The following is a 19,276-nucleotide window of genomic DNA, read 5'->3' on the forward strand; positions in this document are numbered from 1 at the left end:
TAGTAAGCTTTCCTAAGCCAATGACATAATCTGTTTCCTCCTATGTCCCATCTGTGATTAATAAAGTTCATTTTAACTTATAATTTTATTAGTATACTTTGACATAATGCAATCAAACTTGAAACCAGAACTACTTCTAAGTTAAATAATCAGTCTTAACGTCTGAGCAGAAATTTCCCTCCATCTGCGGTTTGAAATGTATATGTCGAAAAATGTTAATTGTAAGACCTGAACAATAGTGAAAGTAAAGGTAAAAAGCATATCAGTTAATTGTGAGACTTCTATACAAAAGTGAAATTCAAAAACATCAGTGTTGAATGTGAGACCTCCATACCTGTGGGTAATGGAAGATGAGGTCAGCTATAAGATCTCTACCAGGGATGACGTTGAACCAAAGCTTCCTCATGAAGAACACCAGGAATGCAGAAGGTGTTGCTGGGAAATCAACGTGTTAAAGGATGTAGCCAAGTACCATGCTCAGTGCCCTGACACTTTAAGTAGCCTTACATGGTAATACTCTACAACGCTAAGCTAACAGACATGTGAGGGACCCTAGCATGCTAAGCAGGCCTACCCCCAAATGCTAATATGCTACAACTCTGAGTAAACGTACATGCTTAGTACCTCAACATGCTAATACGCCATAACCCTGAGTGCACTTACATGCTAAGTGAATGCTTAGTACCATAACATGCTCAATCATCCAAACCTCTGTTGGCACAATGAGGAGAAACCCGGTGGACAGGAATGTGGAAAAAACATACTAGGACCACAATCGGGTATGAATCCCCTGCTAACTGTGTTGCTATTCAGCGCCAGAGCTAACCGATTAGCCAACATAACTCCCTAGCATGTGAATCAAAGAGGAGGGCATTACCCTCTTTGGCTTTCTTTATTTTCTTCGGGGGTTCCGCATTCTGTCGTAGGCTGTCAAAGAAATACATCTCATCGTCCAGATTAGAGACCTGAACACAGAAGAACAAAACACAGGGTTAGGGTAACCTAACTAACTAACCCTAACTAACTCACACTATTTGAACTGAATCTGAACCAGCGAGGAGAATTGATTTCCTGTCCCAAGTCGCAATTGGAAAGCAGTTAGGTCCCCAGAACATGGATACTTGTTCGGATACATTTCATTAGGTAGCAGGTCGGGACACCCACAGTTAGGACCGCCAACATCGGGGTGCAACCTTTGGCGGGCCTCACCTTGACGGCTGTCTTCATGAAGAGGCCGTAGCCGTCTGGGGAGCTGAGGTTGAGCTGAGTGGCGATGGTGGAGCAGAGGTCTCTGATCATGGTCGTGGACGTGACCTCGAACAGCTGAGGAGATCAGGAAGGAAGCAGTATCATGTTTATTATGTTCTATATAACACAGCGCTCCCCCACATTGAAGGTGATCAAAGTAGGGCTCCAGTCATACAACAGAAGAAGACGAGAAAGAAGATGAAGATGAAGAAGAAGACGACGAAGACAAAGAAGAAGACGAAGAAGAAGAAGATGTGGCATTGTCGGGTCTCACTTCATCTTCCTCGTTTGGGAAGATGACCTTGTGGTAGATCTGGGTGCTGTTCCTGTGGATGGCGTCCACCTCTGCGTAGTGTGGTGGGTGCTGCCTCGGCTCCAAGCTAGGGTCAGGGTTAGGGTCAGGGTTAGGGTCAGGGTTAGGGTCAGGGTTAGGGTCAGGGTTAGGGTTACCCTAACCCTGACCCTGGGCTCCAAGCTAGTGACAAGACAAGGACCGTAGGAATAGCTTCTTCAGAGAACCTTCAGAGAACCTTCAGGTCCACCAAAACAAGAACCGTAGGAATAGCTTCATACTGTTTAACACCTTTAAACAGAGAGAACCTTCAGAGAACCTTCAGAGGACCTTCAGGTCCACCAAAACAAGAACCGAAGGAATAGCTTCATACTGTTTAACACCTTTATACAGAGAGAACCTTCAGAGAACCTTCAGAGGACCTTCAGGTCCACCAAAACAAGAACCGTAGGAATAGCTTCATACTGTTTAACACCTTTAAACAGAGAGAACCTTCAGAGAACCTTCAGAGGACCTTCAGGTCCACCAAAACAAGAACCGTAGGAATAGCTTCAGACTGATTAACACCTTTATACAGAGAGAACCTTCAGAGAACCTTCAGGGAACCTTTAGATCCACCAAAACAAGAACCGTAGGAATAGCTTCATACTGTTTAACACCTTTATACAGAGAACCTTCAGAGAACCTTTAGATCCACCAGTATTGGCATCTAACAATACTGGTGGACCAAGGCAGATGCTTCAGGATGCCTTGAATAATGTCATCTGATTCCATGAGTAATCTGATTCCATGTTTCCATTAGTATCTGATTCCATTAGAAACCTGATTTATTGTAACCCTTAGTAACCCTGACATGTTATCCAGTAGTAATTTGATAACATGTAATCTGGGAGTAATCTGATAACATGTAATCCAAGAGTAATCGGGCTAAATGTAATCCAGTAGTAATCTGATAACATGTAATCCAGTAGTAATCTGATAACATGTAATCCAGTAGTAATCTGATAACATGTAATCCAGTAGTAATCTGATAACATGTAATCCAGGAGTAATCTGATGACTGACCTCAGAATGTTCTGGAGCCTCTTCAGGCAGTCAGGGGCCAGCGGGTCCCGGGGCCGAGACTTCAGGAAGCGGTGGGCGTGTTTGGCCAAACTATTGCTGGGTGGGAACAGACCGGTACACAGCCACATCAGCTGCCAGCCCAACTCCATGCTCACCCTGGGAGGGAGAGGGAGAGAGAGTGAGGAGAGGGAGGGAGGGAGGGGAGGGAGGGAGGGGGAGGGAGAGGGCGAGAGAGAGAGGGAGAGAGAGAGAGAGAGAGAGAGAGAGAGAGAGAGAGAGAGAGAGAGAGAGAGAGAGAGAGAGAGAGAGAGAGAGGGAGAGAGAGGGGAGGGAGAGTGAGGGGGAAGGAAAGAGGGAGAGAGAGAGAGAGAGAGAGAGAGATGGGGTGGATGGAGAGAGAGAATTTTAGAGAGAGGGGAGGCGAACAGAGAAAGAGAGGAGAGAAGTGAAGAAGTGGAGAGATGAGGGGAGGGGGAGAAGGAAAGAGAGTGGTGGGAAGAGAGAGAAACAGAGCGAATGAGATTTGCATTGAGCGAGAGATAATAGAGCGAGGGATGAGTGGACAGGGCATGTTCCTGATCATGTTGGGATTGATCAGACCTGGTGCTGTCGTCAGTGTCAATGCTCTGGTATAGCGGGTGGTAAACATCTAGAGACGACTGCAGTCCCTAAATACAACACAATGGAAGAATCCAACAGTAGTCTACTGGAGACGCTGGCCGTGTGTGGGAGAAACCGGGCATGTGCACAAAGATACACACACTCACACCAATCAGAACACTAGAACACATTAACATACCCGCACACACACGCGCACACACCGGTTCCCATCCAAACGCTGGCACACTTGAATCCGTACATAAACCATGGAGACACAAACACACACTTGCACAGACAGACACAAACACACACCTGCACAAACACACTCACAGTGATCCAAACACAAGCACACTTAAAGCCCTACACGCATTCCCACACATACACCACCACACGCTCATACTGATCCAAACACGAGCAAACAGAAACCCTACAAACACACACACTTTACACACACACAATTCAAACACCAGCCTACCCACACAAACACACACCTGTTGCGGTTGTTGGTCATCTGCTTCATGATCTGGCAGTAGATCTCGTCCTGCAGGGCGGGATGTTGCGTGGCCGGCCCGAAGATCTGGTCCGTCAGCTCCATAGGGCTCCTGGCGTGCTTGATGGGGTAGTCGCCCATGTACTTCAGGATGGGTGAGGGCCAAAGGTCAAGGAGCATTGGGTCTAGGGTTAGGGTTAGGGTTAGGCTAACCCTAACCCTGTACTTCAGGATGGGTGAGGGCCAAAGGTCAAGGAGCGTTGGGTATAGGGTTAGGGTTAGGTTTAGGCTAACCCTAACCCTGTACTTCAGGATGGGTGAGGGCCAAAGGTCAAGGACCGTTGGGTCTAGGGTTAGGGTTAGGGTTAGGCTAGGGTTAGGCTAACCCTAACCCTGTACTTCAGGATGTGTGAGGGTCAAAGGTCAAGGAGCGTTGGGTCTAGGGTTAGGGTAGGGTTAGGCTAGGGTTAGGCTAACCCTTACCCTAACCCTGTACTTCAGGATGGGTGAGGGCCAAAGGTCAAGGACCGTTGGGTCTAGGGTTAGGGTTAGGCTAACCCTAACCCTGTACTTCAGGATGGGTGAGGGCCAAAGTTCAAGGACCGTTGGGTCTAGGGTTAGGCTAGAGTTAGGCTAACCCTAACCCTAACCCTGTACTTCAGGATGGGTGAGGGCCAAAGGTCAAGGGCCGTTGGGTCTAGGGTTAGGGTTAGGCTAACCCTAACCCTAGCCCTGTACTTCAGGATGGGTGAGGGCCAGGGGCAAAGGTCAAGGACCGTCGTATAATCACTCCTTTACTGCCCATTCAAGAATAAAGCACCCTCACTTATTCTCTATATGTACATCTATCATACAAATATCTACTAGCAAGCACATACTAGTTGCTTTGAACTAGGTGAAGAAGGTACCATATGTCAACAGTTAAAAAAAAAGGTCTAAATTCATCTTTTCAATGAAATGCAGGTTTGACAAATTCATACCTCCCCTCTCTGTTGGCTTCCATTAGCTAAGAGCACTAAACTGTGAACCCACAAAGGATGAGCCCAAACACATTGCTATATAGAACCCAATGACTACCAACAGGGGTTGCTGTCGCTGCAGTCGACTGAAGTGATTGAAAGGATATCCACGAAGGCGTTGCAGGCCATCGTGCTGAGTTCCGAGTTGTTTGTCAGAGTTCTGAGCAGCGGTTGTTTGAGGGGTTCCTTGGAGCTGACCCACAGCCTCTCTCTGAACGCCAGTTGGGTTGCTCCTACCCGATTCAAGTCCTTACCTGCCATTCTGGTACTGTGAGGAAGAGAGAGTGGGCCAGGTTGATAATATTAGCGCTCATATTAGTATCAGTGATGTCACCAGCCACGACTTTGAGCCAATCAGAAAATATATTACAAAACGGTCTTAGATCAATGATGGTGATTTTTTAACAAAACATTTTTTCGAATTTTTTATTTATTATTTGGTCACACAGCGATACGCACTTGTGATCATTCATGATAGTAATCAATTATGATATTTATATTGATAAATAATATTAAACGGTCCACAAACTTCCAACTGACGTGGTTGTTGTTGTTGGATTACAGCACCGTAAACAATTTATATTACAACACCGATTCTTGGTTGTTTGATTACCCAAAGTTCTCCAGTGCAAACTCTTTGATGGAGACGGGGGCTACGGCCTCCTCTCTCTGTGTGGGGCCCTGGCCAGCGAACGCCCTCGGCTGGTTGTAACCAGGATTCAGCAGATTCTTCAATGACAACGTGCAATTCATCAGTATGACCACACGGGGGCGTGTATTGTATCCGGTACATCGATTCAACGTTGCATCCATTCGATAAGAAAAACAAAACATATGATATATATATATAATATGTATAGATATGTATATAATAAAGTAAACTTCTAAAATTTAAAATAATAATAATAATATTAAAACATCCATACATAGCGGGACAATACATAACAATTAAACCCCATATCTCCCATTTTTTTTTTAAATGAACAGAACTAGGATAAATCAAATAAAACAACAAGTATTTAAGGAGGAGATAAGCGGTGGGAGGTACCAGGGTGGCCTCGCTGGGCATGTCCAGGGTGGACAGGAACTGGATGGTGTTCATCTGGACGGTGCCACTGAGGCCGCTGTTGTTGTTGGTGGCCGTGTTCCATCGGCGTGTGGCGGAGAAGTCCCTGTCCCTCGCCACCACCAACAGTTCACCCCGCTTGCACACCAGGACGCTGGGGTCGTCTGCCAGGGCGGGTTAGAGGTCATCCACCCCGGTACACTCACAACAACAAGTACACTATATAATAACACATAACCCTAACCCTAACCCTATATAATAACACAGAGCTGCTAGGGTTAGTGTTAGGGTTAGGGTTAGGGTTAACCCTAACCCTATATAATAACATAGTGCTGCTAGGGTTAGGGTTAGGGTTAACCCTAACCCTAACCCTAACCCTATATAATAACATAGTGCTGCTATGGTTAGGGTTAGGGTTAACCCTAACCCTAACCCTAACCCTATATAATAACATAGTGCTGCTAGGGTTAGGGTTAGGGTTAACCCTAACCCTAACCCTAACCCTATATAATAACATAGTGCTGCTAGGGTTAGGGTTAGGGTTAACCCTAACCCTAACCCTATATAATAACATAGTGCTGCTAGGGTTAGGGTTAGGGTTAACCCTAACCCTAACCCTATATAATAACATAGTGCTGCTAGGGTTAGGGTTAGGGTTAACCCTAACCCTAACCCTAACCCTATATAATAACATAGTGCTGTCATAACCCTAGCATAGTGATACCCCGGCCACACCGCGGTGGTCCAAGCCCAACGCGGTGCTTGGATCCGGGCCCTAACCTGCCGTTTATGGGGGTTGGACAGGGGACGTCCACGGAGACACACACAATCATTCACAGAGCAGGGTGGCTGATACGTTATCTAATCTGACCCGATTACAGAGAGGTAATGTGCTAAACTGCTTAGTTAACATGCGTGTCACAGAAAACACACACTACAATTATAAAATGTGTGTGTGTGTTCTTATAACTGTAAATAAGTCAGCAAGTAAAGTACCTTTCACAGAGCAAGGTCCCATAGTGCTTCACAAAAATAACATTGTTAAAGCTTAGACCATAACACAGTAAAGACTGAATGGTAAGTGTATAGTGTGTGTGTGTGTGTGTGTGTGTGTGTGTTTCCTTGAGTGTCAGTGAGTTAATAAGTAAGTAAAGTATATTCAGCATAGCAGCTTTCACAGGGTAAGGTCACAAAGTGATTCACAATATAACAATCTTAAAAATAAGACCATAACACACATAACACACACTAAAGAATGTGTGTGTGTATGTCTTTGTGGCTGTGTGTGTATGTGTGTGTGTGTGTGTGTGTGTCTTTGTGGCTGTGTGTGTGAGTCTTTGTGGCTGTGTTTGTGTGTGGCTGTCTGTGTGTGTGTATGTCTTTGTGGCTGTGTGTGAGTGTGTGTGTGTGCGTGCGTGCGTGTGTCTTTGTGGCTGTGTGCGTGTGTGCGTGCGTGCGTGCGTGTGTGCCTGCGTGCGTGTGTGCGTGCGTGCGTGCGTGCGTGTGTGTCTTTGTGGCTGCGTGCGTGTGTGCGTGCGTGCGTGCGTGTGTGCCTGCGTGCGTGTGTGCGTGCGTGTGTGTCTTTGTGGCTGCGTGCGTGTGTGCGTGCGTGCGTGCGTGTGTGCCTGCGTGCGTGTGTGCGTGCGTGCGTGCGTGTGTGTCTTTGTGGCTGCGTGCGTGTGTGCGTGCGTGCGTGTGTGCCTGCGTGCGTGTGTGCGTGCGTGTGTGTCTTTGTGGCTGCATGCGTGTGTGCGTGCGTGCGTGTGTGCCTGCGTGCGTGCGTGCGTGCGTGTGTGTCTTTGTGGCTGCGTGCGTGCGTGTGTGCGTGCGTGCGTGTGTGTCTTTGTGGCTGCGTGCGTGCGTGTGTGCGTGCGTGCGTGCGTGTATGCGTGCGTGCGTGTGTGCGTGTGTGTCTTTGTGCCTGCGTGCGTGTGTGCGTGCGTGCGTGCGTGCGTGTGTGTCTTTGTGGCTGCGTGCGTGCGTGCGTGTGTGTCTTTGTGGCTGCGTGTGTGCGTGCGTGAGTGTGTGCGTGTGGAGTGTGTGTGTGCGTGTGGAGTGTGTGCGTGTGGAGTGTGTGTGCGTCGTGAGTGTGTGCGTGTGGAGTGTGTGTGTGTCGTGAGTGTGTGCGTGTGGAGTGTGTGCGTGTGGAGTGTGTGCGCTCCCCACCTGGCCTCCCCAGTTCCTGCATGGCCACGGCGTACGGGGAGCGCTGCCGGAGCCCTTCCAGGTTGGTCTGGATCATCTTGGCTGCCTCCACCGCCTCCGCGCAGCGCAGCACAAACTCGTCCTGGAAGGTGGAGAGCCTCAGGCACCCCCCCACGGGCCGGGAGTCACTGGGGGGGGGCACCCTAAGGTTACTGCCATGGCACGGTACCACTGATCCACTGGTTACTGGTCAGCTAGCTCAGAGGATTCTTTACTTCACGTCAAAGAGTCGGTAAACCGTCCAATAGGAGCTTCACCTTAACTCTAAAGGGGTGCTTGGATGAACAAAGATATGTAAAATATATCATATTTCAGCCAAGCACTCCTTTGAAGTCAAAGTGATGGGCTCTTATTGGAAAGATGAACTGAGGTTGTTACCATTTTACTAAATTATATAAAAGGGAGTATTTATACATTCGCTACGGTGGAAATATATCACAATTGTTGATAACCACCATTATGAGGCAGGCCTGTGTAATGCGGGCCGGCCCTTCTCAATGAGATGGGGGTTCGGTGCCTCCTCACCTGGTCACAGTAGCTCCGGTCAGCTCCACGTTGGGGATCTCCAGCAGCTTTGTGTCTTTGCCGTCCATGAAGGACACTCCAGTGGAGTTGATGGCCAAAGCAAACCTGCTTAGAGGCAGCGGGGCTCCTGGGGACAAGGAGGCTTCACTTTAAGCTACAGGATTTAAGTTAATTTTACTGTGGCGCTATGATGGAGATTACGTTTTGCTCCATTGGTTTTTTTTTCAATAAAAATTTAATAAAACGGCTGACACATGATTTGAATAGAAAAAGGACTTTGCTTAAAAGCTCACCTGACTGCATTGTTACAGCGTAAAACTTGGAGAAGAACAGCGACCACTTTTGGCGGGCGTAGTTGACGAGGTCGGCTTTTGCGACGTCCCTGCTGCGATATTGCCCCTGTAGAACCGAGGGCAGAGGTTATCCAACCTGAGGCCAATTCCAGATCAAGTCCTGTTCAAATGAGCACAGGACCAGTAGGGCGGGCTGCCACATGTTTACGTCACATAAACAGCGGCACGTGGCCGTCCATAGCCTACAGAGCATCTACCAGCGGCCGTCCAGAGCCTACAGAGCATCTACCAGCGGCCGTCCACAGCCTACAGAACGTCTACCAGATCCAGAGCCTACAGAACGTCAACAGATCCAGAGCCAACAGAACGTCTACCAGATCCAGAACCTACAGAACGTCTACCAGCGGCCGTCCAGAGCCTACAGAACGTCTACCAGCGGCCGTCCACAGCCTACAGAACGTCTACCAGCGGCCGTCCACAGCCTACAGAACGTCTACCAGATCCAGAGCCTACAGAACGTCTACCAGCGGCCGTCCATAGCCTACAGAACGTCTAACAGATCCAGAGCCTACAGAACGTCTACCAGATCCAGAGCCTACAGAACGTCTAACAGATCCAGAGCCTACAGAACGTCTAATAGATCTAGAGCCTACAGAACTTCTACCAGATCCAGAGCCTACAGAACGTCTACCAGATCCAGAGCCTACAGAACGTCTACCAGATCCAGAGCCTACAGAACGTCTAACAGATCCAGAGCCTACAGAACGTCTAACAGATCCAGAGCCTACAGAACGTCTAACAGATCCAGAGCCTACAGAACGTCTACCAGATCCAGAGCCTACAGAACGTCTAACAGATCCAGAGCCTACAGAACTTCTAATAGATCCACAGCCTACAGAACGTCTAACAGATCCAGAACCTACAGAACGTCTAACAGATCCAGAGCCTACAGAACGTCTAACAGATCCAGAGCCTACAGAACGTCTACCAGATCCAGAGCCTACAGAACGTCTAACAGATCCAGAGCCTACAGAACGTCTACCAGATCCAGAGCCTACAGAACGTCTAACAGATCCAGAGCCTACGGAACGTCTAACAGATCCACAGCCTACAGAACGTATAACAGATCCAGAGCCTACAGAACGTCTACCAGATCCAGAGCCTACAGAACATCTAACAGATCCAGAGCCTACAGAACGTCTAACAGATCCAAAGCCTACAGAACGTCTAACAGATCCAGAGCCTACAGAACGTATAACAGATCCAGAGCCTACAGAACGTCTAACAGATCCAGAGCCTACAGAACGTCTAACAGATCCAGAGCCTACAGAACGTATAACAGATCCAGAGCCTACAGAACGTCAACAGATCCTCCAAACGTAGATCTGACCAGACTTCAACTCAACTCAATGACCACCCGTTGCAGTCCAATCAAATAGTTGATTGACACCTGTCAATCACGGACTTGGTTTGCAAAGACCTTAACCGTTCTTTCAAGAGGAGACGCGTGGTCGGAGCGTTGGGGGTCGTCATGGCGACGGGGAGAGTTTACCTGGGCGTGTATGGAGCCGACCAGCTGGTTCCACTTGGCCCGGGACTTGGCGTCTATGAGAGAGCTGGTGATGATGTCCTCCACCACCCTGCGGGTGTTCTGAGGGGTGCTCTCCTCGCCGAACTGGACGAAGTAGTGCTTGGCAGCCAGCTGGGCATACTCATCCTCCTGCAGACCCACCAGGACCCCATCAGTACCCCATCAGGACCCCGTCAGTACCCCATCAGTACCCCATCAGGACCCCGTCAGTACCCCATCAGTACCCCATCAGTACCCCATCAGGACCCCATCAGGACCCCGTCAGTACCCCGTCAGGACCCCATCAGGACCCCGTCAGTACCCCATCAGGACCCCATCAGGACCCCGTCAGTACCCCATCAGTACCCCATCAGGACCCCGTCAGTACCCCATCAGTACCCCATCAGGACCCCGTCAGTACCCCATCAGTACCCCATCAGGACCCCGTCAGTACCCCATCAGTACCCCATCAGTACCCCATCAGGACCCCGTCAGTACCCCATCAGTACCCCATCAGTACCCCATCAGTACCCCACCAGGACCCCACCAGGACCCCACCAGGACCCCACCAGGACCCCATCAGTACCCCCCAGGACCCCACCAGGACCCCACCAGGACCCCATCAGTACCCCATCAGGACCCCATCAGTACCCCACCAGGACCCCATCAGGACCCCATCAGGACCCCATCAGTACCCCACCAGTACCCCACCAGTGAGGGCTCTCTGTGTTTGCTGAGGGTCTTAGGGGTCCCAGGCTCAACACTGAACACTAAACACTAAACACTGAACACTGAACACTGAACACTGAACACTAAACACTAAACACTAAACACTAAACACTGAACACTGAACACTGAACACTGAACACTAAACACTGAACACTGAACACTGAACACTGAACACTGAACACTGAACACTGAACACTAAACACTGAACACTAAACACTAAACACTGAACACTGAAAACTAAACACTGAACACTGAACACTGAACACTAAACACTAAACACTAAACACTAAACACTAAACACTGAACACTGAACACTGAACACTGAACACTGAACACTGAACACTAAACACTAAACACTGAACACTGAACACTGAACACTAAACACTGAACACTGAACACTGAACACTGAACACTGAACACTGAACACGCTTCATTTCCTCTGAATGATGAATGAACTATTTTTATAACCGTATCTTATCTTAGGATCCGGGGGTCCACCATGTAGAGCGTACCATTAAGGGTCCTGACCCAGCGACCGGGTCGATTCCTGCCCCCCGTGGCCCTAACCTCCCCTCTATCTCCCATACCTCCCTAACTAACTCACTCTATAATAAAGCATGAAAATGCAAAAATAAATCTTTAAGAAATCATAGGTAGGGTATGTTAAGACAAGTTTAGACACAACAAGGTGAGGTAGCGCATGGCGATTCATTAGCCAACTCATTTCTTTACCTTGTCGCAGACGTACTCCTCCGCCTTCAGGCCCAGCAGGACCTGGCGGTAGATGAGATCCGTGCTCACCGGGTCGTCGGCACAGTCGTGCCACGGGGTGAACATCTCCTTGCGGACCAAGAGCTGCCACGGGGCGCGGCTCTCCTCAGAGCCCTGCTGGCGCGCGGCGTGCTCGCACTGGGACACCGAGTCCATCACGTGCTTCCCACTGCTGCCCAGGGACCACCGCTGGGGGAGACACAGGGTTAGGGTTAACTGACCCTAACACTAACCCTGAGTGTGAAGACACACATCTACACACAGGAACGACGCGTAGAACAGAGGATTATAGAACAGAGGCGTGGGAATGAATGGGGTTTAACAGACTCCTCATGGTCTGCTGTATTACTGCCTCATCTAAACTAATGAACACAGATACTGTGGGACCGTTATTAGGAATAGTGGCAATAGTGGCATGAAGAATCAAGCATGCTAGAGAATTGGGGTTGGGATTGTTGGGACGGACCTCATTTGAATTCTAGGGTTAGGTAAATAAGTAAGAAAATAATTATTTGTAGGGTTAGGTATTTCTAAATCTCTTTGGCCTGTAGGTTGAGAACCCCTCCCTTAACAACTCAATGTTCAAACCTTTTGGTCAGTTATGATTTATGAGGACTCAGACAGTTCCAAAGGAAGCCCTCACATAACTCAATGTTTCCACCTTCTGGTCCTTAGGACCAACTTGGACCCAGAGAGGTCCCTAGGACCCAGAGAGGTCCCTAGGACCACCTTCTGGTCCTTAAGACCAACTAGGACCCAGAGGGGTCCCTAGGACCACCTTCTGGTCCTTAAGACCAACTAGGACCCAGAGAGGTCCCTAGGACCACCTTCTGGTCCTAACACTAACCCTAGGACCCAGAGAGGTCCCTAGGACCACCTTCTGGTCCTTAAGACCAACTAGGACCCAGAGAGGTCCCTAGGACCCAGAGAGGTCCCTAGGACCACCTTCTGGTCCTTAAGACCAACTAGGACCCAGAGAGGTCCCTAGGACCACCTTCTGGTCCTAACCCTAACCCTAGGACCCAGAGAGGTCCCTAGGATCACCTTCTCCATGATGCTGATGTACAGGGAGAAGCCGTAGGTGTCTGTGAGGTTGATCTTCTGGGCGACCTCCCGGAGAACCTCCCCGGAGGTGCAGGCCGAGTCCACCTGCAGGGTGAACTCGCGGCGGTCCAACAGAGACACCGTCACGTCCATGGGCTTCTTGGACTCGGTGGCCTGGCCGTGGATTACAGACCACAGGGATTACAGGGATTACTACAGATTACATCGATTTTATGATCACAGATCAGATCACTGCAGGCATAGTGCTCACTTGATGAATACTCTTTTACAAAAACCTTGGTTATTATACCCTTCAGTTGTCTCCATAGTGGATAAGATCTATCTAACATCATATATTTATCAAGTACAAACCTAAAGGCTATGCATCATAACTAACAAATTACATTTCATCCAGATCTGTGTTGTTCGATTTCACTTTGAAACCTCCAGATTTCCCATCATGCCACAGCGTACCTGCAGTTCCATCTCACAGGGGACCTCTTCTCGCTCCCCATTGGCTACGGTGCGTCGGAGGCGCTCAGCACAGTACGCCCCGTAACCTTTAGGGCCTCGACGCAGGAAGTTCTCCAAATACTGGGGGGCACAACGTAGAACAAGCATACAGGTCATCGAGTGTAGAACATAGAACGGGGATTATAGAATAGAACAGCATGCAATAGCATGCAGAAAATAATATAGAATATCATACAATATAGAATAGAACAGATTATAATTGAACGCAGCAGAATAGAATAGAATAGAACAGGGCCGAAGATAAATGATACAATAGAATGCGTGTCAGTGTTGGTGGCATTAGCAGAACCTCGAGGCTATATAATCCACTACACACACACACAGATTTCACTGCTTTAAAAAGCTAGTTATCGTTCCTGTCCAAGAGGGTTGAGGTATTGGGACAGGAACGCATTGAAACACAAGCAGGGAGAAAGTAGGTCAGACTACGGTTATCGGACCTTGGTGAGCATCTGTGATGGCGGGAAGCTGCTGAGACACATGGAGAGCAGAATCCATCCTCGCAGACACACCTCCTTGTCCCCGTTACCCATCAGCTGCTTCAGGATCTGGCAGAAGATCTCATCCCTGGGAACACGGACAAGCGCATGCACAAACGCACACACACACACACACACACACACACACACATCAATCACACTGACCCATGTGATGTGAATGATTAGGTACCTTTTCTCTCAATGCTAGATTGAGCCAACGAAACCCCTCCCACACCCACACACACACACACACACACACACACACACACACACACACACACAAACGCACACGCACACACACACAGTGAGAACAAAGCATCCTGAACACTCAATGGGGTTGCTACTTCATCGTCTTCATAATAACGAGATAAAGCTGTGAAAATGAACTCTGAAAAAGAAAGATCACTTAAAGAATGTCAGTTCTCTATTTTATTTGTTGCGTTGCTTTATGAGTGACTAACGGCTCAAGATGAATGTAAGGGTTAGGGTTATGAATTCATATTTCATATTTCAGTCAAATACAGAGCAACCTCTTCCTGGTGTCAGATCTCTGGGTGGGAGACTGATGAAGACTGTGGTGGTTTACCTTATGCCTGGTCGGGACAGACCGTAGCCCACGATGATGTGCAGCTTCTCGAGGGGGGTAAGTGGTCGGTCCAGAGTGGGCCCCTCCCCAATGAGGACGTCCTCGTTTCTGTCGTCCTCTGGCTGAAATATCCATTTAAAATCTCTCATTGTGTCAAGTTCACCCAGTAACTCCCTCACAATAAGGGTTGGCAGGAACTCTAATTGTGAAACCAAGAGGAAGCGTGGTCTATCTCTACCTCCTCTGGAATGGTGGACGCCCTTCTGTTTCCTCCTCCGTACTTCTTCTTGTTCTTCCTCAGGATTTTCTAGTGATCCACAGGCACACGTTAAAGTACACGCCTCAAACGTGCACTAAATGGATGTGCTTGGCCCTCCTCAAGATGAGGAGGAAGAGGGGGATGTTCTCCACGGTACCTGGTCTAGTCCCACCATGCTGCTGAGCCGGCGGCCTTGCCGCTGCACCATGGAGGGGTGGTAGGCCGAGGAGGTGCGGCGGGGCTGGGGGTTGGACGGGTCCGGGGCGCGCGGCTCCGCGATGTCTCCCATGAAGCGCAGGATGATCCACCACACGGTCAGACAGGCCTGGACACAGAGAGCAGGGGGCCGGTGAGGACGCACACATCACAGAGAGGCATGGATGGAAGGCTGGAGGGGCCCTGGGTTCCGGGTTCGATCCCCAATGTCGTCCTCAGACAACCGATGAGTTTCTGCACTCACAGTGGATTGCTTTTGAGAAAGTGACTGTATTGTAAAATATGTTATTATTGTATTTAGAAAGTTAGGTCGTCTTTTCAAATTAAAAGCATTGAGATGAAGGGCCATTGCAAACTTAAAACAAAGGGCAGAGCTAAGGGAATCCCTCTCAACAAAGGGTAGAGAAGGAAGGACAGTCTTCTGAAGCTCACCAGGCTGTCCCTCTCGTCCTGGTGGGCCAGCAGTGGCTGCCGCAGCCTCTGGGAGATGTGTGTGTGCGACGCGTCGCCCTGGAAGTGCAGCGAGCAGAACTTCTGGAAGGAGAGCTCCTTGTCCTCCTTAAAGGGTTCCTCCTCCTCCTCTTCCTCCTCCTTCTTCTTCTTCTTCTCGAGGGACGGGGGGGCGGGGCCGGCAGAGGGCGGGGTCTTGGCGGTCTTTGGGAGGTCTTCCTCCGTGTCTGAGGAGGAGGAGCTCTCCTCTATGATGTAAGTTAACGGTTTGTAACCGATCTCCACCACCTTCAGAAACCAAACACACGGACAGAACCGGCCTGTTGGTCAGGAACTCCATGTATGGGCGGGTTAAAGGAGGGGTTAACAAGAGGAAGAGGATTTAAACGTGTGAGGGGAGCGTTTTTATTGGCTAATAAGCATCTGAGGCACAACTCCGCAAGCAGGATGGGGCAAAAGGAGGTTTTACTTTCTGAACTTTTAATTTAAAGTTTATTTTCCTAATGAGCGCGTATCTCCCCCATCCCTCACTCTCTTCCCATGATGTCACCTTCTTCCACATGTTAAACCCATTACTGTGAAAGAGGTGAATAACCAACGTATGTTTTCTAACTTCGTTACCGGGTAGTTGTTGACGTTCGTTACCGGGTTGTTGTTGACGTTCTTCGGTGCCGCCCTCTCTGCAACAGACACAAGCTGGGGAGCCGGTTTGTTGTCGCCTCCCACATCACTGTCCTCGTCATCACTGATTGGCTCAGGCTCCTGGGAGGCACGCTGTGATTCGGCAGCGGCATCAGCCAGTTTCTGGAGCTCAATGGCTGCCAGCGCCAGAGTCTGCTCCTCAAGTGCCCGGGCCAGAAGCTCCTGCTCCCGGGCCTAGAGAGGGAGACAGAGGGGGAGGGAGGGGGAGGGAGGGAAGGAGGGGGAGAGGGAGGGAGGAGGTGGAGGGAGGGAGGGAGAGAGGGAGGGAGAGGGAGGGAGAGAGGGAGGGAGGAGGTGGAGGGAGGGTGGGAGAGAGGGAGGGGGAGGGAGGGAGAGGAGGGAGGGAGAGAGGGGGGGGGAGGGAGGGAGAAAGGGAGGGGGAGGGAGGGTGGGAGAGAGGGAGGGGGAGGGAGGGAGGGAGAGAGGGAGGGGGAGGGAGGGAGGGAGAGAGGGAGGGGGAGGGAGGGTGGGAGAGAGAGAGAGTCAGAGAGAGAGAGAGAATGAGCATGCAAAATAGTGGGTTAAGATGTCAATTATGCCCACTGCAATTCAAAACATTGAACATCAATACTACTATTAATGACAGGGATTATTCTCTTTCCTCTGAGCCTGGTGAGCTGTGAGGAAGACGAGGGCCGTCTTACCGCATTGCAGGCGTCTTCCTTCTGCTGTTTCCAGCTCTTCCTGGCCAAGTAGCCCCGAACCTTGGGATGGAAAGGTAGACAGGTGTTATCACCCCCTCATCTAACAGGTAGGCCACACAGGGAAACGTTTCTCACACCATATCTACTTGTTTTTAATCCACTGTTTACATAGCGATATAGATAGTCCTTTATTGTCCTTAGAGAGGATACTAATTGACACAGAAAATGGGGCTCAGAGTTAAACACAGTTCATAGACCCAGTACACAAGATGTAATAAAACACAGCCCAACACAAGGCTCCTGAATACAGACAGACAGCTATAGCACTAGGATAACTCTGCTATAATGTCAGTATAATCGCAGTACATTCTTAGTATAATCAAAGTACCTGTGTCTGCAGGACAACGGCAGCGCTGCGTTGCTTCTCGTAGAGCAGCTGGAGTCGGCGGCCGCGTACCCGAGCTGAGAGACGCGCGTAGCCGAGACGGAGCTGAACCGGAACACAGGAAATCAGTTCGCCACAGAAGCTAATCCCAGCTAAGTGAGCGGGTGTGGGGCTCTGCTAAACTATGCTGACGTTTATCTTAACGATACTAAGGAGTGCTGGAAAGGAAACCTCCTCTGAACTTTGATACTGCTATGATAAACGGCATTGGGACTGATGCCACACTGTGATAACGCCATGCGTGTGTCCGACATGGTTCTGTGCTCGTAGCATAACGGCAGTGGGCTGGTGTTGTGACATAGCTGTGATGGGGCCGTTACTGGACGGGGATGGAGGCCTACCTTTCGGCCTCGCTCACGCTTCTTGTAGGCCCTCCAGTTGGTCTGAAGGACCCTCACCGCCGCCTTCTTCTTCAGGTAGCTCCTCCTACGAGACGAGGAGAGACAACCCTTGTGATTAATAACAAGACTGTGAGTAATGGCCGTGACCACGCCGCCATCCTGGCGTCTGCGGCAGACGTGACCTGGACTACATGATAGTAGGCCTGATGAGCGGCGTTCAGTGTGTCTGAGTCGATACACACACCAGCTGACAGACTCATTATATCACTGCCTCACTCACTCACTGGCACTTGAGCTCCAATGTCCCCAACTGACACACGCACCAACTCTCACAAACATTCAGCCACTAACTCGATCCCTGGCTCCCTCACAGACTAAATCCCCCATCGTTATTTGCCATCTATATGATGATCGTTCGCTCTCTCTCGCTGTGTGTGTGTGTTCCAGTATACAGTACCTGTCGTGCAATCCAAACATGACTCTCTGGATGATCAGTACCACCTTGGCCAGGGCCAGTTCCCGGGCTTGCTCCAGGATGGAGTCATGTGCGTCCTGAAACAACACATGTGAGGACATGGGTTTGAAGGTCAAACAACGACAGTTTTAGAATGAGTAGAGATTAGGTTGTGTATTGAAAGATGAATGTTGAGATGTTATTGTGACACCCATTAATTATTATTTTTTTAAAGGTTCTGGGTTTCCCAATGTCCCCAGCTTAACCTATAGGCATCCTTCAGCACCTTCTCTCCCTAAAGACTTCTATCTGACTTGAAGGCAAGTGGCTTTGGATGAAGCCTCTGATAAGTAGCTCAATAGTAGCACACAATATAAACATCAGTTCCTTGGTTGTGTGTTTAGATCAGACCAATGATCTGAGGAGACCAGAGGCCGTTATGATGGAGGAGCTGTGTGTGGTTGCCGTACCTTCAGGAAGATCTTGCTCTTGCCCACTTTCCACTGATCCTTCCCACGGATCACAGCTGTGCAGATGGCTTGGCAACAGGCCCCGTCTGATTCCTGCTGGGACAGAACACGAATGTAATCCACGTTTATCTGACCACACTGACTGTCTGTCCATCCCTTTGTATTTGAGTCTGTCTGCCTCTAGCTCTGTCAATAATACCATATTTTAACACTGATGATACCGTTATATCCAATGACATACTAACCCCTGAACAACACAATCTATTCCTCTCTGCACCAGTGCCCTGACTAACCCGAGCGCCCTCACTAACCAGAGCGCCCTGACTAACCAGAGCGCCCTGACTAACCCGAGCGCCCTGACTAACCAGAGCGCCCTGACTAACCAGAGCGCCCTGACTAACCAGAGCGCCCTGACTAACCAGTGCCCTGACTAACCCTAACCCTGACTAACCAGAACGCCCTGACTAACCCCCTGACTAACCAGAGCGCCCTGACTAACCCTAACCCTGACTAACCCTAACCCTGACTAACCAGAGCGCCCTGACTAACCAGTGCCCTGACTAACCAGTGCGCCCTGACTAACCAGTGCCCTGACTAACCAGAGCGCCCTGACTAACCAGTGCCCTGACTAACCCTAACCCTGACTAACCAGAGCGCCCTGACTAACCCTAACCCTGACTAACCAGAGCGCCCTGACTAACCCTAACACTGACTAACCAGTGCGCCCTGACTAACCAGCGCCCTGACTAACCAGCGCCCTGACTAACCAGAGCGCCCTG

General features: G+C 49.7%; 1 protein-coding gene across 1 annotated transcript in view; it reads right to left on the reverse strand.

Moving 5' to 3' along the window:
- LOC307091737 (unconventional myosin-VIIb-like) overlaps positions 1 to 19,276 on the reverse strand; it is a gene marked incomplete at both ends in the record, with an annotated part of 31,786 nt that overhangs the window by 1,982 nt on the left and 10,528 nt on the right. Inside the window, 27 exons of the mRNA XM_079759387.1 lie at positions 335 to 435; positions 878 to 965; positions 1,210 to 1,323; positions 1,523 to 1,628; positions 2,606 to 2,761; positions 3,697 to 3,839; positions 4,811 to 4,982; positions 5,328 to 5,443; positions 5,763 to 5,944; positions 7,947 to 8,113; positions 8,511 to 8,637; positions 8,804 to 8,909; positions 10,356 to 10,523; positions 11,835 to 12,062; positions 12,918 to 13,091; positions 13,392 to 13,511; positions 13,892 to 14,018; positions 14,517 to 14,638; positions 14,755 to 14,823; positions 14,933 to 15,100; positions 15,424 to 15,729; positions 16,087 to 16,317; positions 16,788 to 16,847; positions 17,176 to 17,277; positions 17,574 to 17,658; positions 18,031 to 18,125; positions 18,498 to 18,590. Coding sequence (XP_079615513.1) covers positions 335 to 435; positions 878 to 965; positions 1,210 to 1,323; positions 1,523 to 1,628; positions 2,606 to 2,761; positions 3,697 to 3,839; positions 4,811 to 4,982; positions 5,328 to 5,443; positions 5,763 to 5,944; positions 7,947 to 8,113; positions 8,511 to 8,637; positions 8,804 to 8,909; positions 10,356 to 10,523; positions 11,835 to 12,062; positions 12,918 to 13,091; positions 13,392 to 13,511; positions 13,892 to 14,018; positions 14,517 to 14,638; positions 14,755 to 14,823; positions 14,933 to 15,100; positions 15,424 to 15,729; positions 16,087 to 16,317; positions 16,788 to 16,847; positions 17,176 to 17,277; positions 17,574 to 17,658; positions 18,031 to 18,125; positions 18,498 to 18,590 — 3,726 coding nt within the window. The remainder of the gene's footprint in view (positions 1 to 334; positions 436 to 877; positions 966 to 1,209; positions 1,324 to 1,522; positions 1,629 to 2,605; positions 2,762 to 3,696; positions 3,840 to 4,810; positions 4,983 to 5,327; positions 5,444 to 5,762; positions 5,945 to 7,946; positions 8,114 to 8,510; positions 8,638 to 8,803; positions 8,910 to 10,355; positions 10,524 to 11,834; positions 12,063 to 12,917; positions 13,092 to 13,391; positions 13,512 to 13,891; positions 14,019 to 14,516; positions 14,639 to 14,754; positions 14,824 to 14,932; positions 15,101 to 15,423; positions 15,730 to 16,086; positions 16,318 to 16,787; positions 16,848 to 17,175; positions 17,278 to 17,573; positions 17,659 to 18,030; positions 18,126 to 18,497; positions 18,591 to 19,276) is intronic.

The sequence above is a fragment of the Pollachius pollachius genome, assembly GCF_949987615.1.
Source record: "Pollachius pollachius genome assembly, contig: scaffold_67, whole genome shotgun sequence".
NCBI classification, from domain to species: Eukaryota; Metazoa; Chordata; class Actinopteri; order Gadiformes; family Gadidae; genus Pollachius; species Pollachius pollachius.